This window comes from Thamnophis elegans, chromosome 12 (assembly GCF_009769535.1).
Source record: "Thamnophis elegans isolate rThaEle1 chromosome 12, rThaEle1.pri, whole genome shotgun sequence".
Classification (NCBI taxonomy): domain Eukaryota; kingdom Metazoa; phylum Chordata; class Lepidosauria; order Squamata; family Colubridae; genus Thamnophis; species Thamnophis elegans.
This window is the reverse complement of record NC_045552.1, coordinates 6,541,486-6,566,043: the sequence shown is the minus strand read 5'-3', so window position 1 is coordinate 6,566,043 and position 24,558 is coordinate 6,541,486. Positions and strand designations below refer to the sequence as shown.

Sequence of the window (24,558 nt, the reverse complement as noted above, 5' to 3'; positions counted from 1 at the left end):
TGCTCAAAAGACCAATTGGGCTTATTATCCAGGGAGGTTTTATTTTCAGGGAAACAGGGTATTATGCACAACTTAGGGTCAGAAAAAAGTTCCAAAACCATCAAAATAAATGAATGTGGGAATTGAGGTGAAACATAGTAAAGATGGGCAAAAGGATACAAATCAGATATAGAGAATAATAAGAGGATATAAAATCAGCTTTGGAAGTTAGGCGAAGCCCCTTAGAAAAAGCAAAGTAAGATGTAGAGATGAAGTAAACAAGAAATCACATCCCCATTTGACTGCCGAGCAAAGTTTATTTTGTGTATATATTCTAAGAAAACCACTATCTTTCCTAATGAAATTGGGCTTCTGCCCTGTCTTCGTTTGCTGTTTCTGCCAGCCAATCATTTGTGACTGTACATTCCACCTCCAGCAGCTAATTCTTCACAATCATTTCCCCAATTGCAAAGCTGAGCAGTAGGTGGCTTCAGGAAAGGCAGCGGAGTTGACTTCTACCAACATGAGGGCAGCTGGAATTCTTGTCCTCTGTCTCTTCTCCTCCATCCTGTCAACAGGTAAGGAATTTAATTTCCTTGAAACTGAAATATAGAAACTTCAGGAAACTCCAAGAAAGGGATGGAGGGCAGGCAGGTTGAGGAAGCCTATGGTCAATTGTTCTACTACAGATCCATTTGTTCTGTGGCCATCTGAAGTTAGAACAGGACAGGACAAAATTTGAGCATTAGGCAGCTGGCATGAGTTTACATCCGTTGCAGTGTCCTGGGGTATAAGGCCACCATTTGCAACTTTCCTGACCAGCAGCTTTTGACAAGCAGCGTCAATGGGGGGAGGGAGATGAACAACCATGTGTTTCACTTAAAGACTGCAGTTATTAACTACCACGAAAAGGTTGTGAAACTGGGCACAACTCACTTAACAATGTTATTTAGTGGCACAAGCTCCAGTCCCAATTGTGGTCCTACTACCTGTAGTGGATGCAGGATTAATGATAATCTCTTCAAAGTATCAAGAGAGCCAATTTGGTGTAGTGGCTGAAAGTTTTGGATTAGGAATGAAACACTATGAGTCTAGTCATTCATGAGGAACACAAACTAGGCAAGTGACATTCGACCATTGGACCAAAAAATAGGCAATTGATTCTCTCTCAGCCAGAAGAAGTTATTGGCACATCACATCTTAAATGTGCCCAAATCCTGCATCACCAGGAATCAAGAGCCAACGCTGATATCAAAAATTATTCAGAACTCACAGACATTCAGAATTCAGGTTCTTACAGAAAAATGGCCTCAGCCAGCATCCAAATGGCTTCTTCACAAAACTGGTCTACAGCATAAATACCAAACAATGGGATGATCCGGTGTCATATTAAAATGTTAGGGGTCTGAGAGGATGAATTTCTCCCTTAGTCTCAATTTGTCTTCCATTTCCACAAGCTGATCTCTTCTCCCACCTTTTCAAAGATCTCCAGCAGAAAAACCACAGACATGCTTAGTAAACCAGATTACAACAGGATTCTTGAATTGTAAAGGCTAGGATAGCAGCATATTCAAAGGTGACATTAATCATTGGCATGACTTCTATTCAAATCTTCTATTTGTAGTGACATCTCTGAAATGTCAGACGTGTTTTTCCCCTGTGAATGACTGTGAAGGAGATAATGTGAAAGTGGAGGAGTGCAAAGAAGATGAAGAATTCTGTTATACTCAAGTTTATAATACTACTATAAGTAAGTGAAAACTGAATTTGTTCTCAAATACATCCATCACTTGATTTCTCGACCATCAAGGAATAACCTGAATGTGTTTCTCATTTTTTACATAATTGTATATATTTATTATAATGTAGAACATGAGAGTTAGAAGGAACCTTGGAGGTCTTCTAGTCCAACTCCCTGCTCAGGCAGGAGACACTAGATTAGACCATTTCAGACAAATGACTCCCCAGTCTCTTCTTACAAGCCTCCTGTGTTGGAGTACCCACAACCTTCTTTTTACTACCAAAGTACGGACATGCATACTAGTTGTTTCTCATCTCGGCTTCTAAGCCAAAGAGCCAGTGCTGTCCAAAGATGTCTCCATGGTCATGTGGTTGGCCTGACTAAACACCAAAGGCACATGGAGCACAGTTTCCTTCCCACCAAAGTTTTTTCTATTTAGATTTTTTACATGTTTTCGAACTGCTAGGTTGGCAGAAACTGGGGCATGTAACGGGAGATCACTCTGTTATGTGGCACTAGGGATTCAAACTGCTGACCTTCTGATCAACAAGCTCAGCATTTTAGCCACTGAGCCACTACATCCCACCTTTTTTACTAGACATACTCAATTCCTGCAACCGTACTTCATAGGTTTTAGACTCCAGTCCCCAAACATCATTGTTGATCTTCTCTGCTCTCTTTCCAGAGTCTCAACATCTTTGCCAATATATATTGCCCATTTCACTCTCAAGCAAGAGTAAAATGCTAACATTTAGCACCTAAGTTGTGCTAAAACATGATTAACTGGGGACTTTCCTTCAGTAACTTCTCTTGGTGATTCATCGAGGGACAGTAATAAGTCCAATGTTATTTGCCAGATGTGATTTTTTAAACTATGTGAATTGACATGTACACAGGGACAAGAGAGGACAAGTTAGGAAACACACATCCTGATGTAGCAATCTACACTTTGTCCATTTGAATGTGCATCACAAATTGCAAGCTAAACAGAAGGAGTTTAGATTACTTTGTCACAATGCAAAATTCCGCGTTCAGCAAAAGCTCCAGATTCGGCAGTTGCCTGTGCTTCTATATTACTTGGGAATAAATAAATCTTCAAAGGTGTCAACATCTATGTGAAAAGACAGTGAGGTTTAATCATTCAGGTTAGGATTAGGAACCTCAGTTGCAAAGATTAAACTGGCCAGTTATTCTCTGCAGGTCCAAGAACTAGTATAGTAAGATATATGCTGGGTTGGAAGTTTACTCATTAGTAAGTCAAACTTTCACAGCCCAACTAATCTTAGTGATTTTATAGGAGAAAGTAACAAGTGGAAGTGCTTTGAGCTCCCAGAGAAAAAGGATACACATTTCACGCGCTCTACATGGGGCTGCCTCTGAAAAGTGTTCGGAGACTACAACTAGTCCAGAATGCAGCCGCACGAGCAATATTGGGTGTACCAAGGTACACCCACATCACACCTATCCTCCGCAAGCTGCACTGACTTCCCATTGGTCTCCGAGCGCAATTCAAGGTGCTGGTTATCACCTTTAAAGCCCTACATGGTCTAGGACCCGGATATCCGCGAGACCTCTTCTGCCACATACTTCCCAACGACCGATAAGATCGCACAGGGAGGACCTTCTCCAGGTGTCGTCAGCCAGACAATGTCGGCTGGCAACTACCCGGGGGAGGGCCTTCCCTGTAGCTGCTCCGACCCTCTGGAATAAACTGCCCCCAGAGATCCAGACCCTACCCACTCTCATGGCCTTCCATAAGGCTCTTAAGACCTGGCTATTCCAGCAGGCCCCGGGCTGTTGAACTCACGATTGAATTTCAGCCCCGATCAGACTGGGTGTATGTTGTGGTCTTTTTAATCTATGTTTTTGTGCTTTTAACTTCTATTTTTAAATGTATTGTTGTAAGCTGCCCGGAGTCCTTCGGGATTAGGCGGCCTATAAATTTATTAAACATCAACATCAACATAAAGTGAAAAAAGGCACGTATTTAGCTATTTCTTCCAAAATAGAACAACCAAATGAACTTGTTTGATAAGCATTTCTTCATTTTCTGCTGACTTCCATATTCCTTTTTTTAATTCCCTTCTGCAGCCAATGGTTCAATGAGTTTAATTATGAAGGAATGCTCAAAACGTGAGCTGTGTTATGAGGGCTTCTTCAGTACCACAATCATAGAGGGTAGATTTGAAATAGCCAGAGGTAACTGTTGCCAGACTGATCTCTGTAATGCAGAACCACTTCCAAAGTGTAAGTATCTACACTTCCATACATTCTTTTCAAACTCTAGAGTTTTTTAAAACTCTTATTTTTATTTTTATTTTTTGCAAAAAAATCTTGGGTTCCTTGATTCCATCTGAGCTGGAATTGAACTCAAGTACATGAAAAAATGTGAAGTTGGAGGAGGTTGTGACAGACATTAAAGGGTTACTGGTGATCATGAAACTTTGCTAACTGGAAAATTTGCTTCCTCCAGTGGAAAAATATGAAGAGTTTCAACCAAATGGGTTACTGTGCCCAGGCTGCTTTGCACAAGATGAGGATTCTTGTGAAGCCAATCAATCTGTAGCCTGCGTTGGCCAAGAGGATCAGTGTGTTAACCTTTCTTTTATCATTGAGTCTTGTGAGTAGATATTTGCTTCCTTCCTTCCTCCCTCTTTTCCTTTCTTCCTTCTTTTTTTTTTTTAAAAAAAGGAAGATGATCTATTTGGAGAAGTTTTATCATGCATTTAATTAATTAAATGCATCAGGTTTTTCAAAGATCTTTATGGTTCCATAAATGCTACAAGAACATCAAGGCCAAACATAAATATAAATAACAAAGAAACCATCTGTATTACTTTATAATATCCACACTATAGAGTCTCAAATGTACCTTTTCTGTCTTTTTCTTACCCCCAGATGATAATTCCACTGAAAAGCTCACTTACCAAGGATGTACGACAAAGAATTCATGTTCCTTCCCTCTAGGAGCATTTGAGATAGCCAGTGGGCTGATTCAGTTCAATGTCACCACACTGGAATGCAGAAATGCAGCTTCTTCTGAACCTGACCATCAGTGAGCGTTGGGAAGAGGCGATCCTTCTTTGCAATTATTGTAAAAATCTGTAAAAGATGAGAAAGTTGGAGCTTTAATAGTGAATTAAGTACAGTTTGGAATCAAAGATGTCTGTGAGTCTTACCTTGGTCAGTAGGGGAAAGCCCTTGATCGTACACACAACATGGGAATTCTCCCCAATGATATCAGTCAGTTCTCTGTCTTGGCAAAAATAATTTCTCCTTGGTTCTTGATTGCTTATCTCCTTGCTTCTTATCCTGCCTTCAGATGTTTTGGAGGATATGTTGACCCCCAATACTAGTGGCAGCCCCTCAAATATTGGAACACTGCTATCATGTCACCCCTAGTCCTGCTTTTTACTAGACGTACCCAATTCCTGCAACCATCCTTCATAAGCTTTAGCTTCCAGTCCCCTAATCATCTTTGTTGCTCTTCTCTACACTCTTTCCAGAGTCTCAACATCTTTGCTCGCGTATATCACCCATTTCACTCTCAAGCTACAGTAAAATGCTAACATTTAACTAACATTTAGCATCTAGGTTATGCTAAAAGAGAATGTGTGTGAAATACAGATTTTGGCATGTATATATCAGTGGTGGGTTTCAAAAATTTGGTAGTGATTTAGGATATGGGGGTGCAGGCCAGCTCAGGGGTATGTGGTCTTTCTTTAATGATCCATTTTCTCTCAATTGTAATGCAAATAAATTTGGTGACAAAAGTACTTGCGTCTGTGTATTCTCCTATGGGAGGTTTGAACACACAGGAGAGGACAGCTTCGATAAATTACGCATTCCCTCCTCTATTGTCATCTATTCTGGAGTCAATTCAGTGATACCCTTAGTCTCTTTTCCTCTGGCATACTTCCATTCTTTTTCTTTTGTCACATACTCCTCCCCAAACGAAATGGATTTAAGGAGATATCTAGAGCTCTTCATAAATATTGGAAAGGGGCTTTGTAACCAAGTTCTGCTTGTGTATCCCAGATCTCAAGGAGGTGCCCTCCATCCCTCATTGCATTTTTTTTCTCTTCCTCTTTCAGCTCTTTTTTTGGTGTCTTTTCACAGCTTCTTTCTCTAGTTTTGATGGCCGTATTTGTGGAGGAGGATAGAGAGACGCTGGGAAGAATTGTGTTGGGGATTGCAAGGGAAGGGAGTTGTTAAAGAGGAGGGTCAAAGCAGAGGCTGCGAATCGAAGTATCTCTGGGGTCAAAAAAGAATCTGTTTCTCCCTTCAATCCACAAAAAAAAATTAAGTTAGTGGCCATAGTAAAAACCAATCGCCATTACTTTCAAAGCAAGAGTCCACAACTATTTTCAAACTGGGGGCTGGAAATTTCAAAATGTAGTGGTACTTCAAACACTGGGACAAGGTCTCACCAGCCTCACCAGCCCAAGCTCAGCACCAGTGACGTGCGGTCAGCTTTATGGCTGGTGAGGCACTTTTTAGACTTGCAGACTTCAACTCCCAGAATTCCACAGCCAGGCATGCTCAGTTCCGATTTAAAGCGACAGCATTTTTCCCCCTTGCAAAATAAGTTTTCCCATTTTTTTTCTTCTCCCTCCCCCCCTTCCTCCCTCTCTCCCCCCTACCTCCTCTCTCAAACAGACACACGCACACAGAGAAATTGGATCCCTCTCTCTCTCACTCACTCTTAAACAAACACAAACACAGAAGTTGGATTGGATATATTTTCCAAAGGCTTGAAAGCAGCTCCTCTGCCATATCCTCTCCCTTCCCCTGCTGCCTTCAGATCAAACTTTTTTAATTCCCCCCCCTCCCCAGACACGCACCTTTTCCATCTGTTTCAGAGACTATTTCAACTCTGCTTCTGCCTGCCCGGCCCTCATGAAAGGCCAGAGTTCTGAGTTAGACTGAGCTAGTTGTTCCCAGAGAACTCTAAAAAGCCTCTAAAAATGCCCTCTACAGGAGGCGAGAGAACACGTGCCTCCTTTGCATATGAAATTTTTTTGCTTGTTAACCCTTGCTTAACTCTTAAAAGGTGAAAAATTGCTTATGCACAAGAGGCCCCTATTTCTCTGGCCTCCTCCTATAGTTAACTCTAAGCACTGTTCCAAGTCACTGTGAATCTGGTAGCAACTACCTTGGCTTTAATTATTTTTTAAAACTTCTTTAAAATTCTTTCCTTTTCCTCATGACTGGTGAGGCCATGCCTCCCCTGCCTCTAGTGACTGCACGTCCCTGCTCAGCACACTGGTGTAAACGTATAATTCTAAATCTTATCAAAAAACTGAGGATATCAAATCCTAAATTAAGTTCCATGTACAGATCAAACAATAGGGAACAGAAGCGTCACACAAGGGAGCAGCTACCATGTAGTCCTTTCTTTCCCATATCACTGCTGAAGCTATCCACTAAGGAAAAGTGGAACTACTACAAATCGGTCCTTGAATCAATACCTCATCCACAAAATTGACCCAGTAGAAGGAATTAATTCTTTCTGGTCATCTCCTCATTTCTATAAGCCATTCACCACTCTGTTTCAAATCCAGACAGATGTGGTCCAGTAGAAGGAAAGATCATGCCAGTGTAGCTTCGGCCCAGTCTACCCAATGCGAACAGGAAATATTCCAGCAGTTTGGGGAGTGGTGTCAAGTTGGCCATGTCCACCCAGTTGCCACACCCACCCAGTCAGCCATGCCTCCTGGCCCCCTGAGGTCAACCACCATCCTGATGCGGCCCTCAATGAAATTGAGTTTCACACTCCTGTTATAGATTGACAGGTGTCAGGCCTGCATTTATATTCCTTTTAGAATTTTGGCCTGCCATACTTTCTCTTATTTCATTATGCTGTTTCTTTAAGTGTAGTCAACGGGAGGGGGGATTAGAAGGAGTAGGATTTTGGAATGTATTGTTTTTCATTCTTTGCTAGAAGCCAAGGTCATCCTTTGTCTCCACACTTTCACACCTAACCGGAAGAAGCTGGGCATGGACGCCAGCGTGGAAGAAGGAGATTGGACCATGTGATGGACTGTGGGTGTGGGGACAAGATCATGAACTTTTAACTGGGTGGGATTCTGATGTAACTTCCAGAGTTGGAATCCCCACAGCTATGTGCCAACATGCCTGCTTTATTAAATTGGAACTTTAAGCATAGTTTTGCCTTTGACTCTGATTTAATTCTACATGGTATTTGGAACGCTGACAACGGGGATATCAATAAATAAAGTCATAAGTGATAGAAAAGAAAGGGCCAGAAATTAAAATCTGTCTACAAAAATAAAAATATAATAATGGAAATGTTCAGAGGCTTATCATTAATATATAACAAAGTACTGAACTTCAGGAAATTTTAGGAAAAGGATGGAAGGCAGGCAGGTTGAGGAAGCCTCTGTTCAATTGTTCTACTACAAATCAATTTGTTCTGCACCCATCTGAAGTTAGCACAGAACTGAAAAAAAAAGACTTACAAATAAAAGACTTACAAATAAAGACTTACACTTTCTTTTTTTTTTTTTTTTTAAATATATATTTTATTATGTTTTCATTCTACACATTCACATATTCACTGTGCTTAATCAGGGCATATAACATTGAATAATAAACACGGCCCTCACTTATATAGAAAATGCCCTCTACAATACAAACCCAGTATACCACCTTGACCTGCCATACACCCTCTTTCAACCCCCTCCAACTTTCATTCTTCCTTCTCACACACCCCTCTACGCCTACTTCCCCTCCCCTTCTTTCTAACCTTATCACTCCCTCTCCATTCCCTCCCTCCCTTCTCCTCCTCCTCTCTCTCACCCTCTCCACCCTCCTTCTTCTTTCACTCGACTCTTTCCTTCGGTATCTATTACCTTCCAGTATATTCGGTTTGTTCTATTTTCGCACTAACATTGAAAAGCCACAGTATACAAATACAGTCATGGAATTTAACACATATTGTATTTCCCCCCTCCCCCCTCCCCCTAAATCCCCACCTCCCTTCCCTCCCCCCGACTTCCCAAAGACCATACGTGGTATAATTTTTGAACAATCACAGTCTAAAATATCTCTACATTGAACTCAGCTTCTTACTGTTACCCAAATTTTAAACAATTTAAATTATTACTGATACTAAGCATAAGCTATCTGGAGTTTCTTAGTCCCATATTTACTTTTTATGTAATCAATCCACTTTTTCCAGTCTCGTTTATATCTCTCGTTTGAATGTTCTTTGAGATATGCTGAGATTTTGGCCATTTCGGCTAAGTTCATAACTTTCAAAGTCCATTCTTGAATTGTAGGTAAATCTTTCTTCTTCCAATACTGCGCCACCAAGAGTCTTGCTGCCGTTATTAAATACAGAATCAAATTAGTCTCTGCTACTGTAAAATCAATACATATACCCAGTAAAAACAACTGGGGGGTAAATTTTATCCTTCTTTTAAAGATGTTTTGCAGGATCCACCATATTTTTATCCAAAATGCCTTAACATTACGACATGTCCACCATATATGAAAATATGTAGCATCACAAGAATCACATCTCCAACATTTAGGTTGAACATTTGGATACATAGAGGCAAGCTTTTTAGGATCTAGGTGCCATCTATAAAACATCTTATAAAAATTTTCTCTCAAGTTTTGTGCTTGTGTAAATTTCACATTTCTTACCCAGATTCTTTCCCATGTTTCAAGCATTATTGGTTCCTCGATATTCTGAGCCCATTTTATCATACAATCCTTAATCAGTTCCGTTTCAGAATCCATCTGTACTAATACATTATATATCCTCTTTATATGCATTGAGCTTTGATCTCTTATTTGCTTAAACAAATTATCCTCAACTTTTACAAAGCCAATTTTTTGATCTGTTTTCCACCTAGCCTGTAGTTGACCATACTGAAACCACGTTTGAACTACCTTCTCTTCTTTAAGTACCTCTAAAGATTTTAGTTCCATCACCCCTCTTTCTAAGATAAGAAGTTGTCTATAGGTGGTTCTATCGTGTTTTTGTTCTACATTCATATTTTCAATTGCATGTCTAGGAATTGCCCACATGGGCACTTTATCATTTAGTTTATGTTGATATTTTTTCCAAACCCGCAATAAAGCATTTCTTAAGATGTGATTTTTAAATTTCTTATCCGTTTTTTTGTTAAATAACAGGTAAGCATGCCAACCATATAACAAGTCATATCCCTCGATATTCAAAATTCTGTCATTAGTTAGATGAATCCAATCACTAATTGCAGATAATGCCACTGCGTCATAGTATAATTTTAAGTTAGGTAATTTCAATCCTCCTCTTTCACGTGCATCTTGCATTATTTTCATCTTTACCCTCGGCTTCTTTCCTGCCCACACAAATTTGTTGATACCCTTCTGCCATTCTAAAAGATTCGCATCTCTTTTAAGTATTGGTAACATTTGAAAAAGAAATAAAAATTTTGGTAAAATGTTCATTTTTACTGCCGCTATTCTACCCAGCAAGGACAAATGCAGTTTTTCCCATCTTTTCAACTCCAACTGTGTACTATGCCAAAGTGATTCATAATTATACTTGTATAATTTCCCATTTGAGATTAAAATATTAACTCCAAGATATTTAACTTTTTTAACTACCTCACATCTTAGCATCGCCCCCAATTCTTCCTTCTGTTTGGTAGTCATATTTATAGCTATTATTTTGGTTTTTCCTAGATTTATTTTAAATCCTGAGACTTGACCATATTGATTGATCGTATTCAATAATACCCTACTAGTTTCCTGCGGTTGTTCCAATATTATAACCAGATCATCCGCAAATGCACGGACTCTATATTCTTGCTGTCTAATTTTAATCCCTTTTAGACCGCCCAGGCCCCGTATCTTATTCAACAGTATTTCCAAAGTTATAATAAACAATAATGGGGACAAAGGACAGCCCTGTCTTGTACCTTTTTCAATTTGAAAGGAGTCTGTCAGATTTCCATTGACAATGATCTGGGCTGTTTGCTGCTGATATATTGCACCAATTGACCGTAAAAAGCCATCTCCTATCTGCATTTTTTGCAATGTCTTCAGCAGGAATTGCCAATTAACTCGATCAAAGGCTTTCTCCGCATCCAAAAATATGAATGCGGCCGGGATTTGATTGTTCTTTCCCAGGTATTCTAAAGCGTTGATAATTAATCTAACGTTGTCCTTCATCTGTCTGCCCTGTATAAAACCAGTTTGATCGGTATGTATCAGTTGCTGAATTACCCCCATTAGCCTATTTGCTAATATTTTAGTAAAAATTTTATAATCTACATTGAGTAATGAAATAGGTCTGTAATTTTTTGGTTGGGTAAGGTCTTGGTCTTCTTTGGGTATCAACGATATGAACGCAGTCTTCCACGAAGGAGGCACTTTCCCTCCCAATTGAATTTTATTGAATAGTTCTCTGAGGGGTTCTACCATTTCTAACTGTAGATTTTTATAATAAACAGCTGTTAAACCATCTGTGCCTGGTGCTTTCCCTAGCTTTAATTGTTTAATTGCCTGCAAAATTTCCCCAGAGGTTATAGGTTGATTCAGCTTATGCCTATGTTCTTCTCTAACTAGGGGGATTTTCTCTTTATCTAGGAATTTGTCTATATCTCCGTCCTTAATTTTATCCCCTTTATACAACTCTGTAAAAAATTCCCGAAATACCTTTTGAATCTCTTCCTGTTGAAACACTTCCTTCCCTCTGTAACACAATTTGGATACATTTCGAGCTTTCCTTTTTTTTCTAATCTGATAAGCCAACCACCTACCGGGTTTATTTGCATTGCAGAAAGTATTATGTTTAGCATATAATAAACTAGTAGCTACCTGGTCAGAGATCAGCATATCAAACTGAGATTTTAATATAGCAATTGTTTCCCTAATCTTTGTATCTCCTGGATTCAATGTTAATTCTGACTCTTTCCCTTTAATTTCCTCTTCCAATTCTTTTCGTTTTTGCCCTTGTTTGTGTCTATGTATTTTGTTTATATTCATTAATACTCCTCTCATATACGCTTTGCTTGCATCCCATACATATTCCAAAGATGTACCCTTGTTCATATTGAGAACAAAATATTCCGATAGCAATTTTTTACAATCATTAACATACTTTTCATATCTAAATAAGTTTTCATTCAACCTCCAGGACCTTCTTGGCTGGGCTACCCTTCCCAATTCCATCCAGACTGGATTATGGTCTGAAAGAACTCTCGCCATAATCTTTGTCTTCTTCACCCTACAAAGTAAATCATTTGTAATTAGTATAAAATCAATCCTTGAAAGAGATTGATGTCTATTGGAAAAAAAGGTAAAGTCATATTCTTCTGCATGCCTCTCGCGCCAAGCGTCTCGCAATTCAAAGTCGTCCAGCATGTCAAAAAAGGCTTTGGGTAACTTAGCTCGAAATTTGGTGTTCGGGCGAGCTCTCTTCTTATCTCTTTTGGTATCGATCACGCCATTCCAGTCACCCAATAATATACAAGACTCAAAGTCCCACTGTACTAATTTAGCGTGGAGATTTCTATAAAATCCATCTTGTTGTTGATTAGGAGCATAAATTCCCAAAAGTAACGTCTTTTTCCCTTCTAGAGCCAAGGTGGCGCAGTGGTTAAATGCAGCACTGCAGGCTACTGCTAGATCAGCAGGTCAGCGGTTCAAATCTCACCGGCTCAGGGTTGACTCAGCCTTCCATCCTTCCGAGGTGGGTAAAATGAGGACCCAGATTGTTGGGGGCAATATGCTGACTCTCTGTAAACCGCTTAGAGAGGCCTGAAAGGCCTATGAAGCGGTATATAAGTCTACTGCTATTGCTATTGCTATTGCTATTGCTACTGCTATTCTAAGATTAAATCTAATGCAATATATCTTCCGAAGGGATCTGCTTCAATTAGCTCAGCTTTAATATCTTTTCTTAAATATACTACTATGCCATTTTTCTTTTCCATGGCTGAGGTCGCAAAATGTTGGCCCAGTTTGGAATTAAACAAGTATTTTTGATCGGTTGATTTGATATGAGTTTCTTGCAAGCAAATTATGTCATTCTTAAACTGTTTGAGATAATGAAATATTTTCTTTCTTTTCTGTGGAGAGTTCAGTCCGTTAACATTCCATGTCAAAATCTTAGTTGTCATTTTTGGTTGCCTGAAGCTTTTTTAGAGCCTCCCGCAAGGCCTGTCTCACCTTTGGTTTAGCTCCTCCCACAGCTTCTGAGCTTGTCGCAGTAGCTCCTTGATCAGTGGCCAACGATTGTTGAGATTGTTGCATAGTAGCTTGTTTATCCGTTTGTCTGGTGGTCTTACGGTTGGATCTTTTTTCCTTGACTCCTTGCCCTTCCGGAAGAGGGAGATGATACATTTTATCTGATGGTTGTGTGGTTTGCTGTTTATCTTGTTCGTCTCGTGGTTTTTCACCATATCCCGAAGGTTCAGGGTATCCCATCTTCAGAATCTTATGATAGAAATCACGAGCTTTCCATACAGAGCTGAGACGATATCTTTGTTTGTCCATTGTAACTATAATACCGAATGGGGCATCCCATCTGTACTGTATCTGACGCTTTCTGAGCTCTTCCACCAGAAAAGCATAATCTCTTCTGGCTCTTAGCATCGGAGGTGGTATTTCTTTCAAAACAATCAGGTCCTGTCCACCAATTTGAAGCTTAGTATTGTAAGACTCTTGTAGTATCATATTTCTAGATTCTCTTGTAACAAAGTATATTACCACGTCTCGGGGAAGTTGCCTTTGTTTTGCCGCCCATGAGTTAACACGAAATATCCTGTCAATCTGCCAATCAAAATTGGATCCCGGTTTTCCCACCAGACGGTCAAAAGCTTCAGAAAACATTTGCTTTAAGTTCTCCTGCTTTTCTTCACGCAGCCCCCTCACTCTTAATGCAAGCTCCATCTGCTTATACTGTATCATAATAATTTGTTTTTCAGCATTGTCAATTTTTTGTTCCACCACTTCAGTTTTGGATATCAGGTTAGTTTTAGCTTCATTGAGAGTTTCTAAATTATCTTCCATTCCAGAAATATATTCTGTTATCACATTTACAATTCCCATCATATTATCATTCGTTTTAGTGACCCTGGTATCAAATTTGTCATATAGAACTTCCATCTCATTCCTTATTTCATCTTTGAATTCTTTGAGCATTTCTAGATTCTGTTCTCTGAATTCTTTAAACATTTCTAAGTTCTGTTCTCTGGATTCTTTGAACATTTCCAGAAAAAATTCTTTTGTTAGTACATCTCCACTAGGGGGCATAGATGGTGGGGGCTGCAGCTTTGTACCAGGTATGGGAGACGTTTTCGGAGGTAATTTGACAGAGGTTGATTTAGATGCCATTATATTTTAGTTTTAATTATTTATTCTAAATTACTAATCCACTGTGCTATGTGGAGAAAAAGAAATTCCTCCCCCCCCTTTTTTCCTTCTTTTTTTTTTTTTTTCAAGGGGTTTTACGGAGGATTTCAAAAGAGAAAGTCCGTTTGGAATGTTTGGAATGTCCCTGTTTCAACAACAAAGAGTCTTGAAAGCTTTAAGGGAGTAGCTCTAATTAAATTATAAGAGATTGTTTCTTTAATTCTGTAGCAGGAAGCCGGAGATAACAAATGCAGAAGCTGTAAACGCCATTTTGAAGGCAATTAAACAAAAGAGGTTTTTATAACATTGAAGCTGGTATTTCAGATAGAGAAAGGTTTTCAAAGTTCACAAGTTTGGTCTTTGCTCGTATTGATTTTTAATAGTCTCTTTTCTAAAGATTGTCCTGAGGGGGAGGGGTCCTGTCTAGTGCTGTGAGTAACAGCTGCGAAGTTCAGGTCGGAGTTGAATGACTCAGCTTTGGGTTGATCCTCCCCCTCCGTCCACAGCTCACAAAAAAACAAACTGTGAACTTCAAAGAAGATTCTTACCAGCTGAGATTCCTCACTGCTTTTTTCTTGTCTGAAAAAAGAGTTATCTTCTTGATATTGAGTAGATAACGAACCTGAATTCTGGGGGCAGCTCTGTTAAGCTGCCGGCGGCGACAGGCCACTCCCCGGAACTCCAGACTTACACTTTCAACAACGGCAGTATTCCCACAGCCAGGTATCAAATTTTGGGCGTGAAGCAGCTGGCATGTGCTTATATCCGTTGCATGTCTTGGGAAATATGATCCCCATTTGCAACCTTCCTGACCAGCAGCATCAATGGGGGAAGGCAGATTTGCTGAACAGCCATGTGATTCACTTAATGACTGCAGTTATTAGCTACCACAAAAAAGTTAGCAGTACAAAAAGGTGAATCTCTCTCTCAATCTCAACTTCCCCCCCATTTCCACAAGCTGATCTCCTCTCCCACCCTTCCACAGGTCCCCAGCAGAAAAACAACAACAGGGGAGACATGCTTAGTAAACCAGATTATAACAGAAGTCTTGAATGTAAATGCTAGGAGGAGTGAAAAACATAGAAGGGTGACACTGATCATTGGCATGACTATGTCTTTTATTTATAGTGACGTCTCTAAAGTGTCAAACATGTGTTGCCCTTGGAACTGAATGTGAAGAAGAGAATGTGAAGGTGGTGGAGTGCAAAGAAGATGAAGAATTTTGTTCTACTACAGTTGTCAATTCTACTATAGGTAAGTGAAAGTTGAGTTTGTTCTCAGGCATGTCCATCACTTGGTTTTTGCATCACCAAAGAATAACCTGCCCATGTTTCCCATTTTTTATGTAAAATGTATATATTTATTAGAACATAGAAGATCAGAGTTAGAAGGGACCTTGGAGGTCTTCTAGTCCAACTCCCTGCTCAGGCAGGAGACACTAGATTAGACCATTTCAGACAAATGACTCTCCAGTCTCTTCTTACAACCTCCAGTATTGGACCATTCACAACTTCTCAAGAGAAGCCGTTCCACTGATTGATTGGTCTTATTGTCAGCAAATTTCTCCTTAGTTCTTGGTTGCATATATCCTTGCTTCTTATCCTGCCTTCAGGTGCTTTGGAGGATAAGTTGACCCGCAATTCTAGTGGCAGCCCCTCAAATATTGGAACACTATCATGTCACTGCTAGTCCTTCTTTTTACTAGAGCTACCCAATTCCTGCAACCGTCCTTCATAGGTTTTAGCCTCCAGTCCCCTAATCATCTTTGTTGCTCTTCTCCACACTCTTTCCGGAGTATCAACATCTTTGCCGACATATGTCGCCCATTTCACTGTCAAACAACAGTAAAATGCTAAAATTTAGCATCTAGGTTGTACTAAAACATGGTTAGGTTTGGGACGTTCCTTCAATGACTTATCTTGGGGGTTCAAAGACGGACAGTAGAATTGGAAATGTAATTTTTAAAACTTTGGTTAATTGACATGTACAAGGGGACAAGACAGGACAAGTCATGAAACTTACATCCTGATGTAGCAATCTACACTTTGCCTTTTTGAATATGCAACACAAATTGCAAGATAAACAGAAGGAGCTTACACGACTTTGTCACAATGGAACAGTCATCATTCTGCAAAAGCTCCAGATTCTGCAGTTGCCTGTGCTTCTATGTTTTTTGGGAATCAATAAATCTTCAAAGGTGTCAACATGTATGTGAAAGACAGTGAGGTTTAGTAGCCCAGGTAAAATTTAGGAGCCAGAAGATCAACATTCTTGTCTTTCCTCATTTGCAGAAGTTTAACTGGCCAGTTAATCTCTGCAGGTCCAAGAACTGGAATATTGGGATATGTGCTGGGTTGGAAGGAGGAAAACACAGCCATGGAAGTTCGCTCAAAAGTTTGGGTCGGTACACATTTCTTAAAGTGAAATAAACATGGTTCATACACAATTTGTCATTTTCTGCTGAGTTCCATATTTCTTTTTCTAATTCTCTTCTGCAGTCGAAATTCCAGTGAGTTTAACTGTCAAAGAATGTGCTACTCGTGAGAAGTGTTTTGAAGGCCTCTTTAGCACCACAACAGTAGATGGTAGATTTGAAATAGCCAGAGGTAACTGTTGCCAGACTGATCTCTGTAATGCAGAAGTGCTTCCGTGTAAGTATCTACACCTTAATACAACTTTTTCAAACTCTACTTTTTTGCGCTTCATTTGATGGACGTAGTTTATATAATGCCTATCACCTCCTCCAAGCTATAGACTCTGAGCAGCATACAATAATTCAATGAAAAGAAACATTACTATATGTAATGTAGTTACATGTAATATGTAGTTCTCCAGTTATGACCAAAATTATTCTATCCATTATGAACTCTTGCTTGTTGCAAAGAATCTTGGGTTCCTTGATTCCATCCGAGCTGGAATTGAACTCAAGTATGTGAAAAGAATGTCAAGTTGGATAGACATTTAAAGGGTTAGTGGTGATCATGAAACTTTGCTAACTGGAAAATTTGCTTCCTCCAGTGGAAAATTATGAAGACTTTCAACCAAATGGGTTACAGTGCCCAGGCTGCTTTGCACTAGATGAGGATTCTTGTGAAGCCAATCAATCTGTAGCCTGCGTTGGGAAAGATGATCAATGTTTTACGATAGCCTGTACCACAGTATCAGAATTTTGTGAGTAGACATTTCCTTCCTTCCTTTTTCTCTTCCTTCCTTCCTTCCTTCCTACCTTCCTTTCTTCCTTCGTTCCTTCCATTTTTTTAATAAACAATTGGAAAATTGGAGATTTAATAGTGAATTAAGGAGTCCTTCGGGATAGGGTGGCCTATAAATTCAATAAATAAATAAATAAGTAGAGATTTGAATAACAGATGCTTGTGAGCTTTGCCTGAATCAGCTAGAAATTTGGGCCAAAAATGTTGACTATCATGCTTTGAGACCACAGCTCAATAAAATAAGTGTTTTCTATTTTCAAAGTCCACAGAATCATCATAAAAATAAATTGCTATGACAAAGAAATTTGCATTCAGTATCTATTTCTTTAAAATTTATATAAACAAGGGTGTTCTGAATAAAATAGCTGTTTCTGATCCCTCCTGTCTTCCATACTGGATTCACTGAGTGGCTTTGTGATTCCCTTTAACAATCACAATCATTTGCTGAACACTCATGGCGGAAAAGTTTATAAAATCAGACAGGATGCCCTGAACTGCTTCAAGTAGGTCCCATAGGCAAGTGATTATAAAGTTCTTCCTGGAATATTTTGTCCAGCACAGAAAGAACAAACTGAGCAGCCTGAGAGAGAACAAGAAGCCATGGCATTGTGCCATCTATCGTGCAAATATTGATATATGCCCTCCCTTGCTTGGACTCCTTTTCCCCTCATAACATAAGTGAGAGCATCGGGTAAATTCAGGACAGGCTCAAAAAGTTAAGATGGCTGCCAGGATTGTGCAACTGACATATCTGCACCAGTGGTGGGTTCCTAAATGGTTTACTCCCAGTTCGCTGTGAGAGAGCATTTTGTGCGGGCAAAAGTTTTTGAAAATGGCTCCCCCAAAGCCCTGTTTTTAGGGCATTCTTTGAGCCGTTTTCAGGCTGTTTTCCACAGCCAGCGAAGACCAGCTGGCCGGCGTGCATCGGTGCACCATAAACCAGAAGAGCAGCTGACAACAGCGCATGTGCCCAAAGAGAGGGTTCTACGTGCTACCTCTGGCACGGGTGCCATAGGTTCACCATCACAGGTCTACAACTTACACACAGCTCCCTTGTGCCATAAGCAACCAAGGACAGTCAAAATATCATTTAGCTCAGAAGGCTGCAAAGACCAGGCCAAATCCAACATATCCAAGGTCTGCTTACTGAAAAAGTCTCCAATAATTTACCCCCTCCCTGTGGGAACTTCAGTCTGAAAAGTGCATGTAGTTCAAAATTGTCATCACATAAACTGCAAGCACAAGCATACCAACGGGCTAGTTAGATGAAAACCATTGGTCAATTAAAGCAGCCCTCCAGACCAAGGACAAGGCCTATGGAGAATGGCAGACTGGCCCATCCTCTGTCTCAAAGAAAGACAAGTTTAAACACGGGATGTCCAAAGTACAAGCGGAACGGCGAGAAATGCAGGAGAAGCAGAGAAAGTCTGAGCAGATGGGAAATTAGTCAAGACCTACAAGCCATCGGAGAGGTGTTTTTTTTTCCCAATACAGTTAAAGCAGTTTATGGTACGGTGGATAAAAAATGATGCTTTTTTTAAAAAGTTCTTTTTAATTGTTTTTTTTTAAACTTTAAATTGGATTTTTTAAATTTTAAATGGGAGTTTTTGATTTTTATCAAATTTATTTTAATAAAATGCTTTGGGAGAAAAAAATCTATCTAAAGATACTTTACTTTTGAGATACATTCATAACTTAGTTTATTCAACGGAGCTTAGTGATGTAGCATGAGGCTGTATATTCTGCAATATGGCGACTGTTGGTGAATCAACAATGGGTCAGAGGAGGAGCCACTGCGGGACAGAGATGACAGCTGCCCTTTAAAAATCATGGTTTAAATCAAGTCGATTTAAATCGAGCCTTTTTACTCATGATTTAAATCGACTTGATTTCAATCAAATCCACCCTGGTTTACGGTGCTTCTAAATCAGGATGCTCCCCCTTGCTGACATTGAGCCTGATCAAGGACCAGGAAGAGCTGAAAAACAATCTGGGCTGAACACTTTTCCAACCCACTCAATAGGCTGCCCACAGTTGGCCCTGATGTCTTGTAAGATGCAGCAGTTCCTGTGGAATGGAGCAGGATGGAGTGCTTAGCACCTGAGACCTGTTCAATCTGTTCTTCCCCTGCATGTGATCACATATTGTCCAGGGTCTTGAAGGAGGGAGTGTACCTCAGGTAATCCCTCTGATCTTCCCTGTAGACAGATGAAAAAGTCTCCACACAGCCATTCAAAAAAACAAAACCCCTTTTACTGCTGACTGTGCACGCATGACATACAAAGACAGTAATTTGGCTTCTAGATTCTAACTCCTCCTTACTGCTCTCTTCCTCTTCTGGGCCTGCCAATTGCTCATATAAATCCTGTGCCTTCTCCAGATTATCAACTTTAATCCTTTTCTCCTGCCAAGTTGCCAGCATCCCTTCAGGGACCAACCACCTAAATAGTATATCCCATTTAACTAGTTGTATTGCTAAAAATCGGTAGGCTCTCCTTGGTTATCTCACTCTTCACGGAATTTGTTTCAGGGTTTGTATCTCCTTTCCTTTGTATATCATTGGTTCGTCTCTTACTATTCTATAAATTATATCTCTCACTTTTTCCTTGCAAATTTAATGTGTGCTTCTCTAGGCAATCGGTGTCTTCTGGCATAATTTAGTGCTCACGCTGTAAATCTCATTCAACTCATTTAGTATCTCATGTAACAACTCTGCTATTATTTCTGTCATTATCCTTTGTAAATCTTCCTCTTTTGTTTTGGAATCAGAGATAGAATGCTGCCCTGTCCATTTCCAGATGGATGAGGGAGTCTTCTAAGTCTTTGTTTGATGTTTTCATCTTTTTTTTCAACTAGCTCTAGTTTCTTCTCCGTTGGTTCTGTTCTTTTTTCTACCACTTTTATTCGCTTTTTCCCAGTGTTTGTTGTATTATTCCCATTTTATCGTCTAGTTTCTGTATATCATTTTTAACTTCAATTTTCATTTCACTCATCTCTGTTTTCATTTCATTCATTTCCGCTTTCAATTCACTGCGGTTTTTAGTTATTGCCTCTTGAAGGTTGATCATGGTTTCTTGAATGGCTTGCAATGTATCCTGCACATTTTGGATATTCGATGCTGTATTTTGTTTTTCCATTGTGGCCTTTGCTTTTGTTGACTTTTGGGATGCTGGAGAGGCAGTCGATACCATTATTGCTGGATTTACAGTCTGTCTTTTTTCTGTCTTTCAATGATGTTGCTGTGATACTTGTCATCTCCTTTAAAATTTTATCTCGTCTTTTAATTTAGTGTACATGTTGTCCCCAAGTGGCATCCAATATCTTAACTATTATTTTATTTCAACTTAACTTCTTTCTATCTATCAATATTCTTTTTTTTTCTTTTTTGATCACAGTCCTAAATTTGCTATTAATGTGATATATTCTGTTACACTAATTACTACTGATAGTATAATATATTTGCTTTGCTGTTAAGTTTGTTATTTTCTAATTAGTTACCTTTACATTTTTAATTTTTTTTAAGTAATTCCTTAATTTATGTTATTTTATCTATATTAATCCACAATCAGTTATCCTGTAGCGATGTAAGTAAAATAAATATGTCTGTATATGTTTCTATATATCTCTAAATTATTCAATGACACCAAATGATAATAAAAAAGAAAGAAAAAACAAGGAAAGAGGAAGACAAAGAGAGGAAGCCTCAATATTTATTTAAACCAACAGTGCTATATCTTAAAAGTGCAATTATTTCATTATATCCTTAGTGCAATTAATTCAATTAGGAACTTATAACTCTATCTATCTATCTATCTATCTATCTATAGATGATATAGATATAGATATAGATATAGATATAGATATAGATATAGATATAGATATAGATATAGATATAGATATAGATATAGATATAGATATAGATATAGATATAGATATAGATATAGATATAGATATAGATATAGATATAGATATAGATATAGATATAGATATAGATATAGATGATATAGATATACACACACACACATATACGTTTACAAGTTTCCCTTTCCTTAACTCCCTATGAAAGTTGTTCTACTCCTCTGTATGAGTTTTAATTGTCATCCTCAACTCCCTTTCCAGCTAATCAGCAGAGTTCTTCAAACTCATCCTTCAAGGTAAGAATACTCCAGGAACCACAAATAATCTCACACCGCCTTCTCTAAACACAGTCAATCCACACTGCCATCATAATGTCTGCTAGAATCTTCCTCCTGTGCCTCCTCTCTTCGGTCATCTCAACAGGTAAGTAATGCCAGTGGTAAATATGGGAGGGAAGAGGAATTTGAAAAAAAAATTGCAGTAAGTTGTTGTTAAGGATTCCTCCAAAATCGAGGAAGATCTTCAACCCAGGACTCTGGCTCTCAAAATCCCCATTCAACATAGTATTATTTTCTTCCAAAAGGGCTCAGTGACTAAAACTCTGAGCTTGTCGATCAGAAAGGTCGGCGGTTTGGCGATTAACAATTCCTAGCACTGTGTAACGGACAGAGGTGAGTTGCTACCGGTTCTCACTAGTTCTGGCAAACTGGTAGTGGTATTTTGGCCTTGGTCACTGGAACTGGTAGCGACCCAGGCTGGCCACGCCCCTGAACTGGTCCCATGGTCAGTCATGCTGTTACCTGCATGTTTTCACTATATTTTTCATGTTCTGCACATATGCAAAAGAATTTACAGTCAACTGTTTACAAATAAACAGCGTGTGCAAAGCATGCAGGAAGCGAACTGGCAGCAATCTCGGCAGCAACCCATGCCTGGTAATGGAGTGAGCTCCCATTACTTGTCCCAGCTTCTACCAACATAACAATTTGAAAGCATGTAAAAATGCAAGTAGAAATATAGGGGTAAAAATAGATTTCCTCTGTAGTAGGGGTGTCAAACTCAAGGCCCACCAGCCAGATCCGGCCCACAGAGTGCTTAGATCTGGCCTGCAGGGCCATCCTGGAAACAATGAAGGACCAGCCCATGGTGCCTCTGCCAGGGAGAGCTCCATTTTCACTGGCAGAGGGCTGCAGGAGCCCATCGCAGCTAATTTGGGATGTCCACAATTTTAGTCTCTTCCTTTCCCCTGCAACCTTCAAACTATTGGTAGACATGACTTAAGAGACACACATGGAAAAAATATATGATGCTAATCTTTAACATCTAAAAAGGGTTTTTTAATTAATTAGTGCATAATTTGGTTGGCTCTCTGTTGAACTGTAATCATTTTGCTTCTATCCTCTACAGTAACATCTCTACAATGCTATAAGTGTTTTACCACCAATGGACAATGTAGAAATGAGGACATGACATTGGCGGAGTGTGAACCTGATCAAACCCATTGCTCTTCCTTGACTCTCCGTACCACTTTCAGTGAGTGAAACATCTAAAGAGATAATTCTGTTTTCTTGAAGGTGGATGATGCCATTGGCTTCAACTAATCTCAATGTACTCTGCCATTTTCAGTGGAGTGTGTTTGTTAGGAATATTTTGTAGAGAAATGTTGTTTTCTCTTGCTCTATCATGTACAGGGAAAATACTGCGGGGTGGGGGCAAGTAGGAGAAGAAAGGGACCAAAAATTCCTTCTAACTGTAGAGAAAAGTTTTCCAGAAGTTCACCAATCGAAGTAAATTGTTTCTTCATATCTATGATAAATGGAGGAAATCAAGGTGAAGAACATACAAGGTAATTCTGAGCATGAGCTGTGGTGGCGCAGTGGTTAGAGTGCAGTACTGCAGGCTACTTCTGCTGATTGCCGGCTGCCTACAATTTGGCAGTTCAAATCTCACCAGCCTTCCAAGGGGGCTAAAATGAGGACCCAAATTGTTGGAGGAAATATGCTGACTTTGTAAACCGTTTAAAGAGAGCTGGGAAGCACTGTAAAGCAGTATGCAAGTTTAAGTGCTATTGCTATTGCTATTAATCTGCCAATCCCTTTGCATATTAAGCAAAAAGCATATAATCTTCCTGCCAGCTAACAACCATTTAATAATGGTTGGGGTCTCAAATGAAATAGTTAAATAATCAAACTGCTTTGTTAAAAAAAAATCTTTTTTCTTACACTCTCAACATTTCATCTCTTCACAGGCACTCCTCCAGTCAGTTACACTACTAAGACTTGTGTAAAGGCTGAGGAAGCTAATGATGGTTATTTCACTATAACTTCTGTGGAGGGAAGATACTTTGAAGTCATTCATAACAGTTGCCAGTCAGATGGTTGCAATATCTTTCCTTCTACTCGTAAGTAATTCAACTCAATGTCTCCCTGCAAAAGGGCAGAGAAAGTTAAACTTTACAATATTGTCGGCAGGGAGTCAGAAAGTAAGGGGGAGAAGATTTCACTCAGCCTGAGTGGTGTGCAAGAGGACTTCTGCACATATGCACACTTGTCTCCAGAAGTTGTAAATACTCCAACACTGGAAGTTTTAAAGAAGAGGTCGGATAACCATTTGTTTGAAATGGAATAGGGTTTCCTGCCTACGGAGTTGACTTAGAAGACCTTTAAGGTCCCTTCCAACGCTGTTATTCTATTCTATTCTATTCTATTCTATTCTACACACACACACACAAACACACAAACACACACACACAAACACACAAACACACACACACACACACATGGGGAGATAAAATTTGAATGGTGCAACAAAGCTCAGGGAGGCAAGGGGTGAAGAAAGTTCATTAGTTGAGCAAGCCGTTACTGGGTCAAATATAAAGTCATAAAAATAGGAGCTTTCTATCATTGGAGAACATGGCGGCCCAGCAACCCAGGACTCATTTTAAGGCTAGGGCTTAAAATTGGTCCAGAGTTAAAACAGCCCATTTGAAGGGGAACTTAAGAACGTGCATCCACGTACATTTATAAGGGATAGGAGTGGGGCAGATGGGATGAGGTGTCATCTGTTCCTTTGCTAAAGAAGTAGGTGGGGTGACCTGCTTGGTTGCTGGGATAAGCAGAAAGTCCAGCTCTGCCTTTAGATGCTTGGAGTACATATCCTTTCCTGGCTGGGAATTCTGGAAGCCAGAATGCAAAAGATCTTGAGATTTAATATGGGATGGTCTCCGTGGAAACGTTTGACAATTTGGGGTTGCTTTCTGCAGTGCCGCGTCGTGAGGAACTTAAACCCAATGGATATACATACAGAGACTTATCATTAATATAACAAAGTACTGACATATATATATATATATATATATATATATATATATATATATATATATATATATAT

The 24,558-nt window shown here is 39.4% G+C and overlaps 1 protein-coding gene across 1 annotated transcript; it reads left to right on the top strand.

Moving 5' to 3' along the window:
- The first annotated feature begins 394 nt into the window (after positions 1 to 394).
- Positions 395 to 24,492, top strand: LOC116515571 (phospholipase A2 inhibitor subunit gamma B-like). Its single transcript, XM_032227691.1, has 7 exons — positions 395 to 557; positions 15,227 to 15,352; positions 16,597 to 16,749; positions 17,117 to 17,269; positions 22,576 to 22,701; positions 23,417 to 23,569; positions 24,431 to 24,492. The coding sequence occupies exons 1-7, from the start codon at positions 503 to 505 to the stop codon at positions 24,490 to 24,492; spliced, it is 828 nt and encodes a 275-aa protein (XP_032083582.1). The 5' UTR covers positions 395 to 502.
- Positions 24,493 to 24,558: the final 66 nt, after the last annotated feature.

Excerpts from the sequence above, each read along its gene's own strand:
- LOC116515571 (XM_032227691.1), top strand. The coding sequence starts at position 503 with ATGAGGGCAGCTGGAATTCTTGTCCTCTGTCTCTTCTCCTCCATCCTG. Across the intron at positions 22,702-23,416 it reads GACTCTCCGTACCACTTTCA|GCACTCCTCCAGTCAGTTAC; the intron begins GTGAGTGAAACA and ends ATCTCTTCACAG. Across the intron at positions 23,570-24,430 it reads CAATATCTTTCCTTCTACTC|TGCCGCGTCGTGAGGAACTT; the intron begins GTAAGTAATTCA and ends TGCTTTCTGCAG.